Here is a 23,648-nt window from a genome sequence, read left to right as displayed (position 1 = left end):
CTTCCCCCTACTCAACGCCTAGGCTGTTGAATAAATCAATGCCCCCGGTCTCAAATGAGGGAAATATGGTATGTCAAAACTCATAATAACAAATTGAGCATATTAGTAGCTTGACGGGCAGCAGTAGCCTGTCTGTAGGCACTCGGGTTTAAAGCAGAGAGTGTTGTGGGCTCAAGATTTGCTGCTGCCAAAAACAATCCTCTGACATTCTTCCCCGGGGTGTAATTTGAATGTGCCCTTGAGGGAAATCAAGGGACGTATCTACAGTTGATTATACATTAGAGCTTGGTTTCAAGTGAGTTGGTTATTAGAATCAAGATTAAATAATTCCATAAATTACCACAACCATTATGTTTTCTGTAGACAGCTTTAAAACTTGTATAAAAAAACAAAAATGTCTGCATGCTCATCTGATCTACCCATTTGACCTACAAATCTTAAAAAGGCCATTGCCCTTTCATCACACCACATGGCAAATGTATGCAAATGAATAGGGGAAGAAAATGTCTGCCATTTTTTGAATTATATTCTGCTGGTGACACCCCAGCCCCCTTTCCCCCCCACCAAGTGGCATGTTAAGACTTGGGTGTGAATGCTGGCTTCAAGGCGAGGTTTCTGTGTATGGCAGTAGGTGGAAGTTTTCAGAGGCAAGGGTGGGTTGGTGTCAGATGGGGGCAGGAGGTCGCTCGCTCGCTCTCCCAGCTCTCGCTTGAAGCGCTGATGGACGAGCAGATGTATATGTGTACATGTGACAGTGTGTATGCAATGTTGTGTGTAGCGTGCTTGTCGCCTGTGTATAGGTAGGGGTTCATCAGCATGTCACTAGGTGACATAACCCACTAATATATGCACACACACACACACGCACGCACGCCCCCCCCCCCCCCCCCACACACACACACATTTAACGATATCCTGGTTGAAGAAATGGGAGCAGTAGGATCACAGATTTAGGCCCTATCGGGTTATGGCATTATTATTCAGAGTCATATTACGCTTGTTTTGGCTGTTAGCAAGCGCTAGCCCCCTGCTGCCATGCACCCTAAAAAAAAAAAAGAGAGAGAGAGAGATTGGGTGAATTCATCTGTTCTGATGATTTTCTTTTAGTTACTGCCAAAAGGAGATACACAAGAGGGGCAGTCACTGTTCATTTTACAAGCTCTGCAAGTGTCAATTGGCTTTCATCTTCTTTAACATGTGGACACCCAAAGATCTTAATCATGCCCTAAAGAAGTATCACGTTGTCGGTGAAGTGAAAATTGTTTTGATGGAGGATGTGCTTTGCTATGTTTAAAGAGCTCACATTGCTACGTGTCAGTGTATTTATGTAACGAGTACCATTTGGAGTAAGGTTTGGAATGGAAAAAAATAGAAAATGGTAATTCATTGAATGGAGCTTTTCCAAATTAGAAGGCCATCAAAGCGCTTTACATTTTGATTACTCATTTACCTACTGATGACACAGAATCAGAGCGCTGAGGGTTCAGTATCTTGCTCAAGGATAATTCCACATGGCCACTTTGGCCTGGGGTCAAAACCACAACCTCAGGGTGGCAAGACGACCACACTGAACGGCATATCAATCATTTGATTAAAAAAATTAAAAAATGCATTATTTGCATGGGGATGTGTGTGAACAGTTTCAGATCAGTGGATTGGTTCTTGTGGTTAAGGTTATGAAATCATCTTGTTTTTGTCATGTACACAAGTACATAAAATTTGACCTCTGCATTTGAGTCATCATCAGCGGATGCTTGCGAAGGTAGCGAATGCTGTATTTATCAACTTTTCTGATAAATGTTGGCAAAAATCAGAGGGTCACACTGAGGGGTGAACATTTGCAAATCTTGCAAATGTTGATTTCTCATCAGGGTTGTTTGCCAGATGTTCATCTAATTCAATTCTGCTAAAACAACAACAACAACAAACAACAATTTAAACAGTTGGCAAACGTTTAGAGAACTTTAGCGAACGTTACGACATTGAATGAATGAAAAATCAACATTAGCTAGCTTTGCAGATGGGTGCCAAGTCACTCATCTTGCCTGAATCCGATTGAGCATGCATTTCACTTGCTGAAGACATAGCTGAGGGGAAACTACTCCAAGAACAAGCAGGAAATGTAGACATTTGAAGGAGAGGCCTGGCAGATTATCACAAATGATGAAATTCAGTGTCTGGTAATGTCTGAGTTCCAGACTTGCTACAATTGACTGCAAAGTATTTTTAACCATGTATTAGAAAGTGAAAATGTTATTTATGATTGTTAATGTTGCATTACTTTTTGTCCCTTAAAAAGTGTGAGGCTAATTTACAAACTGTTCACCTGAACTGGATGCAAATATTCTCTAAAGCAGTTAACATATCTTGTTTCCATTCATTTCAAATGTATTGTTGTGGTGATTAGAGACAGAAATATGAGGATAGTGTTGATGTCCCAACATCTATGGACCGAACAGTAAAAAAAAGTTATTTTCTCATTTGTTACTGCTTTCCTGACGACCCACTTGATTGCAGCCAAAATTAACAAAGATTTTCTCATAGAATTTGCGAAGGTGGTGAAAAGTGGTTTGGATAATGGACGGATGGTGACTTAACACCAATCTCACCAATGAGTTACATGACATCATCTGTCTTGGACTGTTTCACGCAATGAACAATAGGCAATACAGTTGAAAGGTAACATATTTTACGCTCACTTCGAGCACAATGCAAACTATGTTAGCAATGAGTTAAGTAGAAATGAAGCGCACAGACATCTAAGGACATCCAGTATGTGTAAACATTATTTACAGACACAAAACTTATAAAACGATTTGTAAGGTCAGTGAACCCTCTTTGAGGGGCCGCTCAGGAGCTTTTGTGCTTCTGAGAGCCAGGAATGTTGGAGCTGATGAGGGGCCTCACCACAGGGGGTACATGGGGATTACAAGCTACCGGGCCTCTGCCTCTTTCTGCCTCTGTTGCTCCTCCTCTAGGTATCTATTCATCTGTATTAAGGCTGTGGAAGACCACCTACATAAATATGCATTATTATTATTATTATAGATGTACTGTATGTCTGTCATGTCAGATGTCCTAAATTACAGATGATGTCCTAAATTACAGATGATAGTAAAAAGGTAGATAATGGAAAATAATAATAAAGAATAAGTATTTTATATAACTGTGCTGGGGCTAGTAAAATCCTTCTCTATCAATGACCGATAGACATTAAAGGAGGTATTTCATGAATATAGAACAATATTCAGCCCCTTATTTCAAGTTTTTGTCATTACATTATCAAAACCATAAGTTATTGCTTTTGCCAACTTTAGAGACAGAGAGCAAGAGAGAGGAAGGGAGCTAGAGATACAGTCAAAAGAGAGACAGACAGATAGAGCTAGGGAGGAAAAGGAGAGAGGGGAGAGAGAGTGAGAGAGAGAATGTCCTGCTGAGACCCAGCTGTGTCTGCAATTAGCAGGACGCATGGAATGATGATTGTGGATGCGCCAACACTAATGTCAAGTGACATGTTTCCTTGTGAGGGAGAAGGAAGCTTGAACACCAAAAGCAACACTACTTTTTCTCACAAATACACATAACGAAACCGATAAACACACAGAACCCATATATGCACACAAACACACACAATGATAAGGATCAGCAAGAGGGAGTGGAAACTAAATCTGACTACAAGACATTATGCACTTCGCACAATGGATTTGTCTAATCCTACCTGCTCTGCTTTTCAGAGCCTACTGCTGGCCTATTCTAGTCCAGCTCACAAACTCAGCAGAGAGGCCCCATTGATGAAGACACTCAATTACCATAGTAACTCACACAGTAGGTCGGAACACTCCCTAAACACAGCCCTCCCTCCAATCCCACTACCAGCACCAGCCCACAATCCCCCTTTCCATCCAGCTGCAAGCTCAACTTGTCACCCAACAGCAGGTCTAAGCCTGACCCCCAGAGAGCACATGGAGCTTTTCACACAGGGCTAATGGGGTACTGAATGATGTCATTCCCCATTCCTCAGTCACAAATGTTCATACATCTGAAAATGCAACTTTCCCTACTTCACATGACAACAACACTACTACGCAGTACACATTTCAAGTTGACAGATGCTCTCGAACAGCAGTTGGTCTACACACAATAAATACATTTCATTTGACTTAGACCTGTGACAACAAGTTTTACCTTCAATGAAATGCATGTTTCCTCTAGACAAGTGCACTTATTTTTTTTGTTAACTATTGTTAATTACGCATTGCATTATTCTAGTATGAAAAAAAAGTGCTTTATTTATTTTTTTACTCATTTTTTTCTAGCTTGTGTGCTTTCTTTTTTTCTGTATCACGTGACTAAGATGAGCATTTTGACAAAGGCGCAGGTGGGTGCACCTGACTTTCCAACTTAAAATTCTTTCAGACTCAGTTTCCCTTTGTGGCCCGGTACCAAAATGCCTACTGTCCAATACTAGTTGAAATGAACTGACAGTTTGAGCAGACCTCAGGTATTCGGGGAGTTTGTTGCACACGTAAAAATCATAACTAAATGCTGCTTCACTTTGGTTGGTTCTGGTTCTGAACTGAGGAGTGTGGATGCTTCATACGTTATTAATCCATCATGCATGTATTTTGGTCCAAGACCATTTATTGATCTATACCCCAGCAGCAACATTTTGTGATGTGATGTGGTCCAATTTCCTGGTATTTGTAAGGACTTTGGCAATAGTATTTTGGATCAGCTGCCTGATTTTTTTTAAAGACCTGTAAATACACTATTACAGTAATCTATCCATCCATTTTTATGACCGCTTATCCCACACAAGGGTCGCAGGAGTGCTGGAGCCTATCCCAGCTGGCTTCGGGCAGTAGGCGGGGTACACCCTGAACTGGTTGCCAGTCAATCGCAGTACGGTAATCTAGCCTACTGAAAATAAAAGCATGAATAAATGTTTTCTTGTTGAGGCAGAAAACCCTGAATTCAAGCTATGTTTTTCAGCTGGCAATAGGCAGATTTAGTAGTAGCTGTTAAGTGCTTGTGAACATTCAAGTCTGAGTCAATAATTCCTGGCTTGATTTGTAGTTTTCAATGGCATAGAGACAAGGTGAGCATTGATCTTGGGCTTATCACTTTTTGGGCCCAAAACACTTCTGTCTTTCAGTTCTGGTCCATACACTCACAGATTTGATTAATACACTTGCTTAATGAAAGTAAGGGAGTCTAGTTATGTTATGACACTCAAATGTAAAGTTGCGTGTCATCTGCATAATTATGATGAGATGATATGCTACCTGAGCAAGCGGCAGCATGTCGATATTAAATATAAGTGGTTCAAGAATGGACCCTTGTGGAACCGCGGATGTGATCTTTGTTCGCTTAAACTCATGACTACCAATTTAGACAGAGTAGTTCCTATCTTGCAAGTAAGATTTGAACCAATTTGAGGGAGAAGAAAAAACACTGATCCGGGTTCAAAACATGAGATTACATTAACATATTCAGAAAGGAAATGTGTGTTTTGCGTCAGACTGGCATGGTTATGTTATTAAACAGTTGTTCTGTATTTGCTTTGTAATTTTGTGGTTCGTGTTTTTTTTTAGTTATTGAGAGTTATTGAAAATTTATATTTATTGCCAGTAAAAAAATTGTTAATGTGCGCACAGCACAATGTCATGTGGAGAAATAAATTGTTGAGGAAATGCCATGTGGAGAGAAAAAAAATACTACCCCAGAGGAACATTTTATTTTTTGCTGTTGATGTTGATAATGTATTTTACATTTCATTTACATTTTACAATATACGTTTGGTGACACGGTCCTCTCTGTCATCTCCCTCGTACTTTGCTTACTCCTCAGCATGTGTAATGACATCTGATTTCTTGAGCACCTCAAAATTCTCAGTGCATTCAAGGCATGTCGGGTTGCACCGTATTCAACAAAAAACATTCAGTTTCCTGTTTTTCTTGAAATCGGCTGCTCTTTATGCCAACATTTCTCTTACGGCAGGTTTTTGAAAAGGACATGATTGGGACTCCTAAAACAGGATATATTTTCCTTGCACTTGCTGTCACAGTTACGTTTTGCTAAAACCATGAGCCTAAGCTTGGGCAGCTTAAAAACAATTAATAAAAATAAAAAAAATCATACACAGACACACAAAAAATGGCGTGGACAACTACTCGGCATAAAACATGGGGGCCACACTAACATTAAACTTGGATGTCAAATAGATCACATGATACTACTCCCCAACATTCTGCTAACTAGCTTGTACTCATCAGGACTGAACAGTGACGTATTACGTCACCGGAGCTAGCGTTTTTTTTATTTTTTATATCCGTAATATTCATGTTACGGCCGGATTGATTTTTGTAACAAAATACAGACAATCCGTAATAGTTGGCAGCTCTGCATAAGGGTCTTTACTGTAGCACTACTATAACAACCAGCAAAGGAAACAAACATGCCTATTTTTCTGGAGTTTAGTCATTTAAACCTAATTTTTTGATCGCTCAATACGATGTGCTTTGGGACTGAAAATGAGCTGAAAATGTACAGCATTTGTCAAGAGTTGCTTTAAATGTGTTAAATGTATCTGCCTCCATGTGGATAGACAAGAAAGGTGCTGTTCATGGCAAATGAATGGAGCTCAGCATCTTGTACTGGATGTTGTCATCTTTTGACTCACTGTCCCTGCCCATTGAAGCAAGGGGATTGCTCGAGGAGGGGGAAGGAGCAGCAATACTAAAGCAGTAGGACTAAGTTTTCCCTCAACAAGCCAACAGGTCTCAAACTGTTTTTGATTGTCGTGCACACACAAAAGGCGAACTGCTGCTGACCATTGACCATAGTGTGAGCGTTGCTGGCATGGCAACATAATGGGCTCAATGGACATTTAAGCCAACAAGTGAGTTAAGGAAGGGCTTCTGAAGAACAAGACAGTAAAGCTATAACAACCAGGGCTCTAAATTAACTTTTCTGATGACCAGCCAATGTGGCTGGTGACTCTTTAAAGTTATTAGCCAAACACAATTTTCACCAGCCAATTTTTCCCAGATTTTTTTTTTCTTTTTGAAGCCGTTAAACATAAAGTAACAACAGTATGTCTAAGGCAGCATGTATGCATGTTGAATTAAATACACTGATTCGGTAATATATAGTAAAGTTACTCCCACATCCATACTGTCTGTGAAAGGCCTGCTCTTTTTTAAAAACTCCAACTCAACATACTTTTGTACTTTCAATTAAGAGAGTATGTTGATATATTTATAATTCTACACAAAACTGCCCATCTCTAGGCTTGCATCATTCACATACAAATGTTATATAACTGCGCACCATTTCTCACCTTAATTCGTTCGGTGCTCCCAACAGACCTCAACTCAGGTGGAAGCAGAGTATAAGAGATCAACCAGGGTAATGTTGCAAAAAGCAATTTCCCCACATATTTGTGAATAATGATGAAACTTAGCTATATTCTAAGAGACTCTAATCTTTCTTTCATTAGGTTCTATGTTTTTATAGCAAGATAACACAATATTCTGTGGGCCTTGCGAAATCGGTCAAAATCCAGCAAAACAGCCGGGAGTGGAGGGGGTTGCTTCAGTGAAAATGACTGGGAGTGAATGAGTTAATGTCACTTTTGTCAAAGTTGTCCAACCCGAATGAGTTCTAGGCGAGGGACGTGGACGCTTGCTGGACTAAAATGCTCATTGTGAAAGTCCAGAAGGAAGACAAGTCATGACACGCTTCTCACGGTACCTCCAAATTAAAAGTCACTATAAATTTCAGCTGTAGAGACACCTTTTTGTGACGAGGTCCGACAACACCAGTGCCTCTAACTGTGCGCAAATGACATTTTCAGAGCTAGTTTTCTGCAAGTGCACACGACTGCACAACGTCTTGTAATTTACTTCCAGCCTTGAAACGTGAATTACCAGTCAAATATTTATAACCACCCGCCAAAATGATTTTAATCCAGGTTGGCGGGTGTTAATTTAGAGCCCTGATAACAACCAACAAGGGAGGTAAATAGTTATCGAAAAGCTGAGCAGTATTTATGTCTCTTTGAGTTACAAGTATAGTGTTAGCTTGATGGGCAGAAAAAAAAAACATGGCGATTTGTTTCAAACACATAGACGCATGATTGTGGGAGGAGGGTGTTTGTGGGCTGTGTTGTGAGAAACTAAACAGTTGGAATTATGGTCAGCGACCAGTCATTGAGTAAACACACAATGAGCAACAGAAAAGCTCTGTGGTCGACAATAAAAAAAAGGGGAAAAAAAGCCGCCGGCTCCAGGCCCTGAGAAAAGTAAGCCATTCTCCTCACAAAGAGCCGCTTAGGGGTGGATTGAGGGAAGGGAAAAGAGGTCTAAAACACTTGTGGGCTCAGGGAACTCTATAGAGGGAGAGAAAATGGAATAAGCCAGCAAGCACTTGAGGGTCCCGCCGAGCACCTGAATGGGATAGAGGGGTGGAGTGCCAGAGGGGGTCTTGTGAAGGTGAATGGCCTTCTTTTTGGGTCCAATTTGTCTCTTTTCACCCCGCTCGCCCTGCTCCGACTCTGACAGATGTACAAAGAGGGAGCGGCGCTGGGCCACTCATCCACATACGCCCGTGAGCAGCTGTCACTTTTGTCAGGCAAGTTAATCAAACAAATGCCACCGTACCACCCTTTTTAACAAGGCAAAGGGGACGAGGGGTGAAAGGGGGAGGTAAAAGGGTGATAGAGACCCCAGAGATAACATGTGGGTCCTTGATCAATTCACCCCGCCGGATCTCATCAATAAACCAGCAGGACCTGATAAAGAAGAAGTCTCCATTAAACGTGTATTTTCTGCTTCTGAACATCATGGCTTTAGTGATCTTAGTTGTTTCTTCCCAGCAACACAGAGATGGGAATCTTCATCCAGGATTTGGAGCCCCAAAGAAACCAATGGGGTAAACAAAATGCTCCCTGTTTGTAATTATTAAGACTCTAAGATGCTTACAGACTTCATTAAACAGAAGCGAAACCTTTTTGTTCAAACAGTCACACACGGTCAATCAAACCTATCCCACTTGGCAGGGCTTTTTAAAAAAAATTACTATTTGAACGACTCACGACTATGGCCATGATTTGCCCTCACCCCTGTGTTACAGTTTCTTTGCGTTAACCGTAAGAGATTATACAATCGCCTTGAAAACACAAAAAAACATCAATGCAGTGTTACCGTGATAACGATAGTAAATCTGGTCATGTAATTCCTTCACAAGTTTTTGTTTAGCGGTGTCGCATGCTTTTTGCATAGGGCTTCTATTATCTTTGAAATATTTGCATTACTTTTTCTTTCTGATGTTAACGTAATTCCCCAGTTTGAGACTTTGTTTTAACTTAATTTGTAAACATTTAGTTTGAAGGACATCACATAATCTGATCTAAAAAATGCATTTCTATTATCACAGTCTTTTAGATTTTTAGATTTTTTGTTGCAAACGTAATTGTTTTTGTCATAATTCATCTATGTCTTATCTCACACAATCCATGTTAATTATTATCCTGTCTGTTACATTAATGTCCACGTGGGCTGGAAGCATGAGTCCCGCTGACAATCGGAAATCATTAAAACTTTTAAGTTTATTCATTTTTTTTCAGTATCTCCACTCCTGTTATGAATTCATCTTAACCAGCGAATCTGTCCTCACAACCATATATATGGATTTTGATTTTTCATCTGAATTAACTCCCTCCTAACTGCCTTCAGAACACACAACGTGGGCTTCATCGTTAACTTCAACCTGTTCTGGGACCGGAAAACATTTTTTGTGACCTCATGACTTACACCCCAGTGACCAAAGCAGTCACATCAGAGATCTAAAAGCTAATTTATGGCACACTTTTGATACTTTCCCACTGCCACAAGACTGATTATTCATATTCTGCACTCAGCTCCCACTACTCAGTCACAGTTGTTAAACAGTTGTTACAGTTAAATCCTCTCACGTCATTACAATAAACCATGCGTAAATATGTCCAATCCACCCATTCCTCAGTCATCTCGACTTGTTTCAGAGCAGTAGTAGTATCTGAAATTGAAACCGGTGCTGCTGTTATCAATCTGAAGAATGTCAAAATAACATTCCCACTGTTAGTGTTTTCTCATTTGAAAAACTTGTCATTAAACCTCCTGGCCCCACTCCTCTGATTTCTGCCGTTATCTAGAAAAACAAAACATCCTTCCTGTCTGAATTCTCATTTTCAGGTCTCTGCCATTTCATCCTCTGTTCTCAGTGAATTCAACTTCCACATCGACACGTTGTGGATCTGAACTCACTAACGTCAACCTCCATATCTCGAACCACATGGCAATCATTTTGGACATCTACTTCCCGTCCACCCCCTTTAAACATACATAAATCCATCATTCTCTCTGTTTTCTTGGCCTTTATCATCAGAAAATTAATTGCTTCCCCTTCCCCATTCTTTGATGCCCACACCAACCTTGCGCATCACTTTCACTCAACTAATCAAAACAAAAGCACTGCACTCCTTGGTACGCTCCACACCATGAAATCCTGTAAATGACAACTAGAAAGGCTCGACAAGGAAACCAACCACTTTACCACCAAGCCTGAACTGACCACCTCTGTCACGTCAATTACTACTCACATCTCATACTTGCCCGCTATAACATCACCAAAATCTTCTTCTCCACTACAAACAAATTTGTCAAGCCATTAGACAAGACTGTACATCCCTCCACTTGCTCTTTCACCCATCTCCACCCAGCCGGTTGTCACATTTCCCCCATTAACCCCTTTGAAACTCATTGAAATCACCTCGACATGAGAAGTCCTATATCAGTTCTCAACCACATCTACACGTCAAGTCTTTAATCGCTCCCTCCTCTCATCTCTTAATGAACAACTCCTCCATCAAATTTAGGTCAGTCCTGGACCCCTGAAATTTACAGCAATCACCAAAATTCTCAAAGCAAAAAAAACCTGAAAATAACCCCAACATCATCAATAGCTTACTCCAATTTCCAATCTCCCCTTTCGATCAACAAACTTGACTTCTGTGCTGTCTTACGCCCAATTCACACTGAATGCGTAACGGATGCGTAACGGCATCCGTACAGACGCCGCAAGGAATAGAAAGCATTTGAGTCTGCGTGCCAATTCACACCAGCTGCAGTGCGATGCGTATGCGGTGCATATCGGATGCGGAGCTGTGGAAGAGTTCCGCAAGTTTTCTATTTTTTCCGGGTTCTGCATGCGGATTTTCATGAAGCTGAAGAAATTGCATGAGTCGGACAGGAAGTCAGGCGTCGGCATCAAGGTAGATCCGGTATATTTAAAAATAAAACCGTTTGCGAACTTGTTTTTTTAGGAGGGAAGTTAGCTAACTACATAACTTGACATGACATTTAAAAGACAAAAAAACGAGCTCAGAATAAATTAAACATGACAAAAGAACACTATTTAAACACAAAACGTACTTACCCATGGTAGAAGAGCCATGGTAGAAGTCCCAGAAATAATGTCCAAAAATATCAATGTGACGACAGGCAAGCATGGCTATTATTTACCAGTAGTGCTCTATATACACGGATGTTATCGCGTGAACTCAACTCTCAAGCATGACCGACCCCCCCCCCCCCCCCGTTTATTCAAGCGCACATACTCGTACCATGCATGAGCTTGACACAGAGGATGCAGTTATGCTTAAGGCCAGAGGTGGCAGTTATGAGTAAAAAAGTGACAAACTACACAATGAATCTTCTAAGATTTCCAGAACATTTTAGCACATAAAAACGCATTTATGACAAAATACATTAACGCATTTAAAAATATTATGAAATGCATTTTTCCAAAGGCACATGAATACAAATTAGTGATAGACTGATATGTTTTTTTCCAGGCAGATACCAATGCAGATTGTTAGTAGTTAAGGAGGCCGATAACCAATATTTCAAGCTGATATTAATTTACAGTAAAATGAAAATTATTCACCTAAAAAAACCCAACAACTTTTAATTTGAAACATTTAAAGAATTGATAGCTTTGTTTAAAAATTATAACAAAAATTGCAGGGGAGCTTCCAGGTCGTCAGCATGTGTTAAACTAAATTAAAAACTAAGCAAGTAAATAGTTCCCTTAAGTTTTCTACTGTAAATATAGTTTTCCAAAATTCTACATAATTTCATGTAAACTTTTTTTTCTTTTCTTTTTTTTTTTTTTTTTATAAAAAATGCAGTTCCCAGTGTCAGAATATTTTTTATAAAGCATACATTTAAATCTCACTGAGCGACAAATGCATGTGAATGTAGCTTATTTGGGCTTTTCGTAAAAGGTTTCAAAAGATCTTTGCAGACAGTGAAAATTTGTTTGAATATGTTCAAAATGTCTTTGCGACATCTTATAAATCCTGATGAAAACCCAAAATTTACTACGCAAGCAATCACCGCTCAGTGAAACACCAGCTTCAGATTCGTTAAAAAGGCAGATGCAGATATTTGTCAAAATGCCAAATATCGGCACCGATAATCGGCCTGGCTGATAATCGGTCTATCCCTAATACAAATTGTGTAAAAATGTGTAAATGTACAAAAGTACACATCTCAATATGGTGTTTTTGAGTGCTGAGGGAGTTAAGTTTGCATGTTTCTTGAGCTCAACATTGATTAAATTGTTCACTTGGTGTGGCTGTTCGTGACCTGATCTAGGAGGTGAAACACCCCGGACCGTCAAGTGGTATGACAGCAGCTTCATCGCCCACTTGTTTGTTGGAATTCCTTTCCCCCCACGACAAGTTAACCACTCCCCCTCACCCGCTTGCCACACACAAACATCAGCCACCCATCACCCGCTGCGAGCAAAGTACAGTGGTGGCGACGACAACAATCTCAAATCCTTCAATCTGTAGTTCAATCTGACCCCTGCCCTCACCCCACTCCGCCACAGCCATTCAGCAGTTGGTGAGCCAAGCGAGACGGGAGGAGCAGCTGCGATTAAAAAGCGGTTTAAAGTTGGTCACACAGAAGTGCAATTTCGCCACGCTTGTGAAGCTGATAACCATCCAAGGTCAACGGAAATACTTCAAATCAATCAATGAGCCGTTCTCCTAATCCCCTCCGGGCAAAAGCAGATTAAGTATATAATTGACCTGTGTAATCCCTGTATCTGCAAGTCAAACCATGAGGGAGGCTTGGAGAAAGGGGGGTTGGTTTTAAGACGCTCAAGTTGTACAGCGCCAGCTCAATCCTCCTTTTCCGTAACCCCATTTCCCCTTTTACTCCGAACCTGGCTGCCATGTTACTTGGCTCTGCTGGGTGTGAATGGCATGTGGCAGGAAAATGTGGCATATCAGTGCTGGTCTGGATTTGTCTCAAGTTAAAGACATGGCTTTTTTAATCAATGATCCCTTGCTGTCTTCTCTTAAATCCCCTCTCCAGTATCATCTAAGCACATCTGTTTTAATCTGGGCCCCTTCAGCCACTCTTTCAAGAACTAAACCAAGGAAGGGAGGGGGCTAAAGGACCAAAATTCATTTTCCTCTATTATTTCAACACATAAACATACAGGGCACATTCACTGCACTTGTTTGTTAGTGGGCCAGGTTAGAATAAAAAATGTAAATACACAATATTTTTATTTCTCCATTTTTAGGGTCCAAAGCTGTTGAACATTTTGTAGTTAATTTTGAGAAACTTCACATATGCTTTTTCCATGGGAAGCTCAGCTAAGAAAGCATATATTTTGATTTATTTGTAGCTTTATTGGCTTATGCATTATTATAATTTTTTTACTAAATTACTTAACTAGTTAAACCAAAATAACAGTTAGAGTAATTATGTTGTGCTGTCCTCTCATTCATATTTACTAGGCTTTACACATTTAGGATTTTTTTGGCCGATCACCGACGAGTGAGGGGAAAAAAACTATGACCGATCGACGATTCAATCAGAAGGTGGGGAATTTTATTTATTTATGCAACTTTTATGACTATATCCAATTAAGTCTAATTTAAATGGGAAATGGACTGAACTTATTTACTGCTTTCTACACCATATAAAAAAAAATCTCATTCAAACAACTTCTACTCTACAGTCGACTGGCCCGGCCAATTAAATAACAAATCCCACGTGTAATTGACACATGGCAAAAAACCCAAACATTCTTAAAAAATACTGCTAAACATGTAATGTCTTATTTCATGGAGCCAATGAATGACATCATTGATCGATCGGGCATATTAATATATCCTGATCCAGCCAATCAGATCAGTGTAAAGTCTAATATTTACAGTATGTAGTATATTTTGCTTACATGTTCTTTCTTTTTTTCCCCCAATTAGTAGGTGCTTGTGCTTCAAAACAACAGCAACAATATAATTATTTTAATAGCTGTAATTCTATTAGCTGTAATGTACCTTCATCATTACTGCTAATTGCTATAGTGTTATTAATGTTAATATCATTACTGTTATGCACATTGTTTCCTCAGTTTTCTGTAATGCGTGAGGAACGTGGTTCTAGGGTCTACTCCAGATCTTAAATGCCTTGAGAAAATGTGTTTTGTGAATTGTCGCTAAATGAATAAACTTTACCAGAGCTGGGCACTTCCGTTAATCGCTAGTTCACATCGATGATGATGCCCATCTATCGGCGCGTGCTTCTGCATATTCAGCAAATGCTTTATGACGGTAAGGCTCTCAAAAATACACGGAATGAGAGGGACCGTATGTACTCACCCAGATCAACGGACGTAATTCAGTTCGTGCTAAGTATTTAGCCGAGGCTTCGTGTCATTGTGCACTTGCCACAAAGACGAGAATTGCCAATTAATGGAAGTGACCATCTTTGAACTTTATTAATAACTATAATTGACTTGATAGAGTAAATTAGAGGTGTCAAAATTAGTGTGTTAATTTTGAGTTAATTTAAAGTTCCTTTAATGCCACACATTTTTTTAACACACAATTAATGACCGTCCCTTATTTGGAAAGCATGTACTGGGGGAATTCCAGTCGCAACGCCAAAATCTAGCAGTAATAAATTGAATAATAATGCATATATTTGTGGAGACTGGGTTCAAGTTGTATTTTACAATTTTAAAAATGTGCAGAATTTCACAAGTTACTTCATGTTAAAGGGTGCACTCACACTAGGGCTATTTATTTCGTATTGTACTGAAGCCCCCTCCGGCCCGCACTCATATTACTCTAACCAAACCAAACCGTGCCCGGGCCCAGTTGCCTCCGAAATATACGTTGTCACGTTGATTCACGCAAGAAGAAGACATCATGGGGGACTGCACTTCATCATCAGACCTACATGAGTTATTTGCTGCTGCAATCTCTTTGCATGTGCGGCCAAGCGTACCGTTCTCTGGCTCACCTCTCCCAATCGTGCCAAACTGGGGATCCGAACCATACTCAGGTGCGGATCGATTGCGCTCATGCTACCGGACTTTAGCAGCAAGCATGCTTGGGCACGGAACAATGGCCAAATACTGAGAGTGCGCCCAAAGATTAGATAGCTTTGAATATTTAAAGAAAAATGCACTGAGCTGTCACCATCTTGCAAATGCAATTATGCAGAAAAACCTCAACACAAATCAATATAACACTCGTTCTTTACAGTACAAAACATCTTTTTAATTTTAACTAAATTTTATGAATTATTATGGAATTACTGTATCAATGACTAAAAGATGCAGCCATATTTAAATTCATTTTTTTTCCCATTTTTATGTTAACAAGAGTATGAAAACTTGAAAATATTGTTATTTATTGTAAATATTGTTACCGAACCCTAACCCATACATTTAAAACAGATGTAAATGTTTTTATTATTTATGAATTAACTATTAAAGTAATGCGATTAATTGCAATTAAAAAAAAAAATTATCGCCTGACTCCCCTAGAGTAAATATATATAACCCCAAAACGTTGGCCTCCAATGTTTCTTTTTCCAACAACTTCTACGCTCCTTTTATAGACATACCTTAAAATGTACAAATCATAAAATATATATTCATCCATTTCCACAGTCATGAAGTCATATTTTACATTTCTAGAATGTAAATACCACTTTTTATGGGATTCAATTTTTGTCTTCATCAATTCCACATGGCGTTATTAAAATATGCACGCATGGGTTGCTTTTAAAGGAAATTCAATAAATGGTCATTTGCCTGCCTGTGGTAGTATTAATTTGAACATGTCAAAAAATGACTGAACAAAGGTGCAATTCGTTAACGTGGACTCAATATGAAAATTGGGTTTTCAGTGAATTTAACATTTTTGTTTTGCGCTGCAGTTTTTGCCAAACACGTATCAGTGTCGTCCTACAATGAAGAGTAAAATCTCGAAAGCTGTATTTCTGCACAGGATTAACCATTCAAATGTAATCATCATGCCACACCTGCCTTTCAGTGGATTTTCACCAGAGCATTGTAATAACAAAACTCTGATGATTGGATTGCTGTTTGGTAAGAGTAAAATAAAAATAAAAATGGGGGAACCCTGCAAATCTTATTTTAGCACAGTAGTAGATTATTTATGTAGAGAAATGGGCCAACTATCAGTTACACATGTTTTACTCCAATACAACATAATACAATATATGTTAGCACTTGTTAACAGAGTTAATCTCAGATTATGTTTAATTTCTTAAGACATCTTTGGTTATTTAACCTGACCAGTATTAGGCCACATATGGGCCCTTCTCCTGTCACTGCATACATGCAATTATGAGTGCTGACACATATTCTGAAATTAAGAGGCCATAGTTAAATAATCTTCTTACTGGCATTACAAGGTCGAATGCATGGCGTAATCTCAATTAAAATGAAATACAATCTTATCTTTTCAGGAGGAAAACTGCATTGCCTTATTTTAAACATGCTACAGTTGGCCTAAGAAAAACTAAAATGGTATGTGATGTTCATCTTCAGATTAGAGATGGTGCTAGATGTTACACATTTGGTTGTTTCTGACATGTTGTGTTGATATGATTTGAAATGGGATCCTTTTATAATTATTCAGAAAGGAATTGTTTAGTTGAAAAGAGTTGTAGTCTAATCCTAGTCTAAACAAAGGCCTATTCAAAATACTTTTAAAGCCATAATCTTGTCAGATGACAGGAAAAATAATAATAATAATAATAAAAAAGCATGCCAGATCGCAAAAACATGATGTGTTTTCGGTATTGCGAAAAAGCAAACAAAGTGTTTTGTCTTTACTTTCTTGGTCTATGCCAGTAAGCTTGATTAATTCCTCTGATTGAAAAACAACAACTCAAAGTAATTGACATTTTAAGACTCAGGAAGCTTTGTTTTAGTTAGTGGGTTAAAGAGACTCTAATAAAAAGAAGAATAGAGTGACAAGAAAAGCACAACAGAGCAGCCACAGACACCTTCATCGGCCTTTGTGATGCCGCAGGCAGAACTAATACAGCATGACAACAAAGAGAAGTCGTTCTGAGACTAATTCTGACAGAAAACCTCTCGTGAAGGAAGAACAGATACCGGGCAAAGCACTGGGTCAAAAATCAGCAACAAGCAGCAGCGGACACCTCTGTCACATCCAACAGCCAGGAAGAGGATAGGAGACGGATTGCACCTGAAGGCCTCCCTTCAACCAAATGCCACAGACAGATACGGGAGATGCAAACATATACATCTGGCCACTGCTCCATCCCAAGAGTCGCTAGCATAAAAATGCACATCGGAGTCGGCTGATAAGACGCATTAGTATTGTGGACTCCCTAAATACAGAATAACATGCTTCAAAGTAACAGAGATTTTTGTTAGTGGTCGTTTTCTGCGTACATAAAGCTAAACAAAATACTTGCAAATTGCATAATACATTTACATTCAGTGGATATAAAAAGTCTGCACACCCCTGCTCGAATGCTAGGTTTTCTTTCTTTAAATAGTCTTTAGTTTCCTGTGAAAAAATATTTACATCTTACCTGTTTTTATTTCAGTTTTGATTTATTCAATACAATGTCTCAAACCGAATTGATTGCTACATTAATGTAGTGAAAGTTTAATTTACAGATTGACCCATTACAAGAAATTAGCAATGAGAAAATGAAAATGAATGAAAATGCTTCATGAAAAGCACTTTTTTTTTTTACTCTAGATGGTGTTCGTGGTTTAAAGATAAAGACTAGAACAATGCAAATTGCTAAAATGTCTACTGCATCTTTAAACTGAGCATGCCATCTAGAGGACTCAAAAAATATCACAAGTGCTTCATGAAGCTTCACTTGTCCATCATTACAAAAAATACAAGAACCAGAATTGATTTAAAAATAGTAAATAATGATTTAATTTTGAGAACATGTGTTGCACAGGTCTAAAAAACAAAACAAAATGCAGCACTATTGTGTAAACAAATAACATTGCTGATCCTGTATGTAATATACGAAATGGTACGATACTTTTAATCTGAAAGGTCCCTCTTCATGGCTGACGTATAGGCCATCATATTATTTTCCAGTTTACAGACTATTATGCTGTGTATTACTGCTAGAACTGTCAAACGATTAAATGTTTTAATCAGATTAATCACATTTTAGAATTTTGATTAATGACAATCGCTTAAGTAAAAAGGCTTTTTTATCTAAATTTTTTCCCCTCTAAATTTGAAGAGCACCTGTTATGTATTAATTCTTCCTACATTTAATGGTATGAGGACGTCTGCAACGTTTTTTGATCCACTGCACACGCTCATCTTTCTCTTTTTCTAATGACTTAATTACTTAATTACTTGCGTAATTTAAATTTGAAAAAAAATGACCCCAATAGTTTGACATGAACAAATATTCTGAATGTCATACACAAACATTTATTAAATGCTATACTTTAAAGTATGTAGTTATGTTTATTACTCAAACACAACCTGTGCTACCTTTTACGTAACAATCCGCGGTCAAGCTAAAGGATCATCTGCCCACAAAATTAATAGTGTGATTAATCTGCGTTAATACATTATTAATGCAATAATTTTTCGTGATTAATTAATTAGTTAACGCTTTAACTTTGACAGCCCGAATGACTGCATATTTTCTTCGACACCAATCGTCCTTAAAAGAAAAATCCTTGTACTTTAAAGGTACAGTGAGGAATATTTAGTGACATCTAGTGGTGAACTAATAGAATGCAAACATTTTTAAGGACATGCACAACAGTGCATCACGGGACTCAGCGACGACCACCTGCAGGCCCTAACTGTGGAAGGAAAGCGGCAGTCGACCCATTCATGGTCCGACCCGAGCTGCAACCACCACCACAGGCTAACTACGTTTGTGAAGTTCTTCTCCTTATATATAGCAGAAAGAAACATGTCAGCCTCCAGTGGCGCAACCTATGTGATATCCTTAGCAATTACTAGACCTTCAATTATATAAAAGAGAAAAAAAAGTACGTTGATGTGATAGAACATACCTGTTTTGCATACTTTATATGAATTAATACTGGGTTTTTAAGCTGAATGACTTATTAGTAATGACTTATTTGTTAATCACTAGATGGCGCTAAATATTACACACTGTCCCTGTAAAATTGTGCTGTACTGTACATCAGTTATTTATCCCAATGTTTTGTGACTACATTTACCAATAGTTTAGCATGCCTTACCCTATAAATTACTACTCATTCGCCGCCATGGAGATGAGGGACTTCTAGAGGAGCGTCTGCTGTTTAGCCGCCACACTAGCCAGCCAGGTAGCCACAGCCGGGGACTCATTGTTTAGAGCATAGGTGTCAAACTCTGGTCCTCGAGGGCCCGAGTCCTGCAGGTTTTGGATGTTTCCCTTCTCCAACACAGCTGATATAAGATCCGCTCATCAGCAAGCTCTGCATAAGCCTGATAACGATCCTGCTGATTGGAATCAGCTTGTGTTGGAAGAGGGAAACCTCCAAAACCTGCAGTACTTCGGCCCTCGAGGACCGAAGTTTGACACCCATGGTTTAGAGTATGAGTATGTGATGTGTGTGTGCTTTGAGAGTTGTTAAATATACATTGATACATTTATAGTATAAATGTATCATTCTTAATAAATATTTATGTTGCACATCTCTTTGACGATTCAATATCATACAGCTCGGGACGCCATTACTTTTTTGTTGTCATTTTACATACATTTGAATGAATTTGTCAGTGCTCTAAATTTGCCATTTCATTATAAGATATTAACCTGGCAATAGTACCTGACTCACTCAATGGAGTTCTCCACAATATCAATCTGGGACTGCTCCACGGTGATTTGCTTGGGAAAGGCGGGACATTCTGTACAATACTTTGAGCTGATTGGACGATACGGCATCTTGTATACGTCTATCTAAAAGGAAACGGTGAGTAATCTGTGAGAACAGTGTTAATTGCAGCATCCATGTTAGGTTTGTTTATTTCGCATGGCGTTGGCACTTCCTGGTTTCATCACGACCGCATATCCCACCCCCAAACTCAATACCGCTTTGTGATTGGTTCGTACAAAAAGTGTACGGATCAGTGAATATCAGCAGTTTTGGTACAAGATGTATTCTCGGGAGTTTGTGAACTCACAAACATTGCGAGAATTTGGCTTGCAGAGCAAGACTAATAAGCTGCATCTCTCCAATAAAACACGATTCAATACGTATCTCGTGGTATTTCAAAATGGAACAATTTGGTTCGATTCAATGAACTCACATCTTTTAAATAAAAAAAAACAAAAACAATTCTGGTTTAAACCGGTGTTTGTTTCACAACTTATTTATACTGATCCGTGAGTACACACAAATAAAGTAACTTACAGTATACTGAATATCTAAAGGTCAGTATGATACCAAATTCTACGCAGAGGTTGAAGGTCATAATCTGCTTTTTGTCTTTGCAAATTTAGGTTTCATTTCTACAACGGCATATTACCACGTATAAATATATATATATTTTTTTTAGAGGATGGGGGCAATATTCTGAGAAAAAAACTCGTAAATTTGCGACTTTATAAGGTGCCAAATTTGCGAGTTTATAAAGTGGCAAATTTGCGAGAGAAAAAAACAACTCAGAAACTTACGAGAAATACACGTTTTTTTGTACAAGTAGCTAAATTGATGTGCCGAATCTGCTGTTCTCCGCCATACACTTGCATTTACCTTAAGTATGCTAGCTTCGGAATGGTTAGTGTTAGTCAGCTGATAGCGGATCAGGAAGTATTGTCGCTCTAGCTGCCGTGTATGACGAGTAAAGTTTAAATTAAGAATGAATCCGTCTCCATCCTGCCTTTTCATTTTATAAACAGTACGCTACGTTTATTTGTCGTAAGTTTATGAGTTCTTTCTCGCAAATTTTCCACATTATAAAGTCGCAAATCTGCGATTTAATAAAGTGGCAAATTTGCAAGTATTTTCTCTGAATATTATCCCCACCTTTGAAAAAAAACTAAATATTTATACGTCACCCTAATACGCCATTGTACATTTCAAGTGATTATAAAAAATCTGCAGCTAATCAGAGGTCAATTATGCAGTTTTAAGTTCACAAAATATGATTTTATTTTTTAATATTGCGTTCCTTATTTAAACATCGTACGGGCAAACATTACAAGAAGATCAAAGGGTTAATCAATAGAAGCTGCTAGATTTGTTTTCATGATGATTTGGATTAGCTGAAAACAGCTCTGTCTGAGCTCTGGATAACGCAAGTTCCAAAATATCCAAGAAGACAAAAACACACTGTTGACTTATTCAAAACCTGTCAAGTTTAGCAATGAGTCAATTGTGACTTAGAATCTTTGCTGAAGTAAACATGTTTGTGTGATCCTGTTTAATAGGATATCAAAGAATGATTCGACTCCGAGATTAATTCCCCCACCCCTCTTCTCACACAAACGTACAGTATACACGCTCATGAAATAGCATCAGGGTTTCTGCTAGCTAGATTCTGATTCATGTTCCTTGTGTCTTCAACTGTAGTGTGCAGTGAAGAGAGGGACACAATTGTAGTGAGTCTTAAGTCTATACAGCTCATCATGCCAACGATAACTGTCAGAGATAAAACACGATATAATGCCAAACAAAGTTGCTGTAAAATTTGTACAGATGCAAAGACACTCAAAGCAAAGATGGAAATCTTTTAAGGGGATAGAATGGCAAAAGTTTTGTCACTCCTCTTCATTTCAATTGAAAACATTTTTTTTTCATCTTAGACATTTGTGTACCACTATTTTTCAATTATCTGACTGATGTGTGCTGACAGCATACTTTATTTATACCAGCCTACACCTGCAAACAAACACAATGATAAAAGTGCCCCCTAAATGGGACAAAGATCAGTAAAAAGGCCCTCAGATTAGGCACAGAGAGCTACAACTCATCCAGCTGCAGGGATTATTTAAATGCATTTAGGCGGTGGGGGGGGGGGGGGGGGCAACCTTCATTTGTAGTCACTGTATGCTGTTTTGGTGTTACTTGAAACCAGCTTATGTATTTAAAACAAACAGTGTCATGCGGCTGAGTTGCAAGTTGATTAAAGCATGAGTGTTTACTTCTTTTTTTTTCTCAACAACTGTTAGAACAGCTTCACAAAACCACTGGATGACTGGATGCAATTTGGGCAGAAGATTGATACAAAGGAGTTAAGTAGCGAATGGAGAATTGTTTACTTACATCAAACAATCTTTCAATGTACACTTCCTCATTAACTTTCTCGCGCAGCATGTCCTGGGAATGTCGAACAAAGGTCACATAACCATCAGCCACATCCATTCCTGGCTTCTGAAAGAAGACATATGAACAAGAGGAGGTCAAAATAATTTTCATTTAAAGTACAAATTGTTACGTAATACTATATAATCATTAATTGAATTATCGAGCTACTATTTAGAAACAAAAATATAAGCATAAACATAACAAAAATGCCCACAGGCACACTGCAACTTGCAGAAATTCTTACGAGAAAAGTGGTATTGACAGGATTTGGTATTGGGATCTAAGTTATTTATAATTTATTTAAATGATATTTGCACTGTTTCAAATATATAAAAATTTGCAATGTTTGTTTGTATGCAGCTCAACTGTGATATAAAAGTTAATTTAAAAGGTACTGAAATAGAACAGGTTACTGAAACAACATTTTTGGGATTGATCATTGATCATAAACTGTAGAAGCCGCGTATAGAATACGCTAAACGTAAATGAGCGTAGTCAGTGGCTGTTCTTCAAAAAGTAAAGGATTTCCTAAGCAAAAAAGATCATCATATATTGTATTTTCTCTTGTGTTACCTATGACATATTGTGCTGAAGTTTGGGGAAATGTTTATAAAAATATATATAGACCCAATTATTAAATTACTGTACAGATTTTTTTTTTTTAATTAATGAATACGTTTGACTACAGAGAATCAACTAATCAATTATTAATAGGAACTGGTATTTTAAAATGTATGGAAATTGTGTATTTGAAAACACAGGAAATACTTTATTGTGCAGTAAAAAATAACACCTGTTTGTATTCAGAATTTCTTTAAATTAAGAGAAGGACACTATAATTTAAGAGTTTTATTTTTGTTTGTTGTTGTTTGTAAGATGAGGACCATCATAAAATACAGATGTAGAAGCCCCATTTGTTTTTACTTCCAAACACTAGGGGACAATGTGTTTTTGTTTGCTTACCTGAG

General features: G+C 38.4%; 1 protein-coding gene across 7 annotated transcripts in view; it reads right to left on the bottom strand.

The window, feature by feature from the left end:
* cadpsa (Ca2+-dependent activator protein for secretion a) overlaps positions 1 to 23,648 on the bottom strand; it is a 176,823-nt gene that overhangs the window by 7,094 nt on the left and 146,081 nt on the right. For all 7 annotated transcript variants that reach the window (XM_086086186.1, XM_086086187.1, XM_086086190.1 and 4 more), the window contains one exon: positions 22,639 to 22,746. In XM_086086186.1, the coding sequence (XP_085942312.1) occupies positions 22,639 to 22,746 (108 nt within the window). The remainder of the gene's footprint in view (positions 1 to 22,638; positions 22,747 to 23,648) is intronic.

This window comes from Leptonotus elevatus, chromosome 10 (genome assembly GCF_054856555.1).
Source record: "Leptonotus elevatus isolate MCC_2025b chromosome 10, RoL_Lele_1.0, whole genome shotgun sequence".
Taxonomy (NCBI): domain Eukaryota; kingdom Metazoa; phylum Chordata; class Actinopteri; order Syngnathiformes; family Syngnathidae; genus Leptonotus; species Leptonotus elevatus.
Note: the sequence above shows the minus strand (reverse complement) of the source record. Positions and strands in the feature narration are given on the sequence as shown.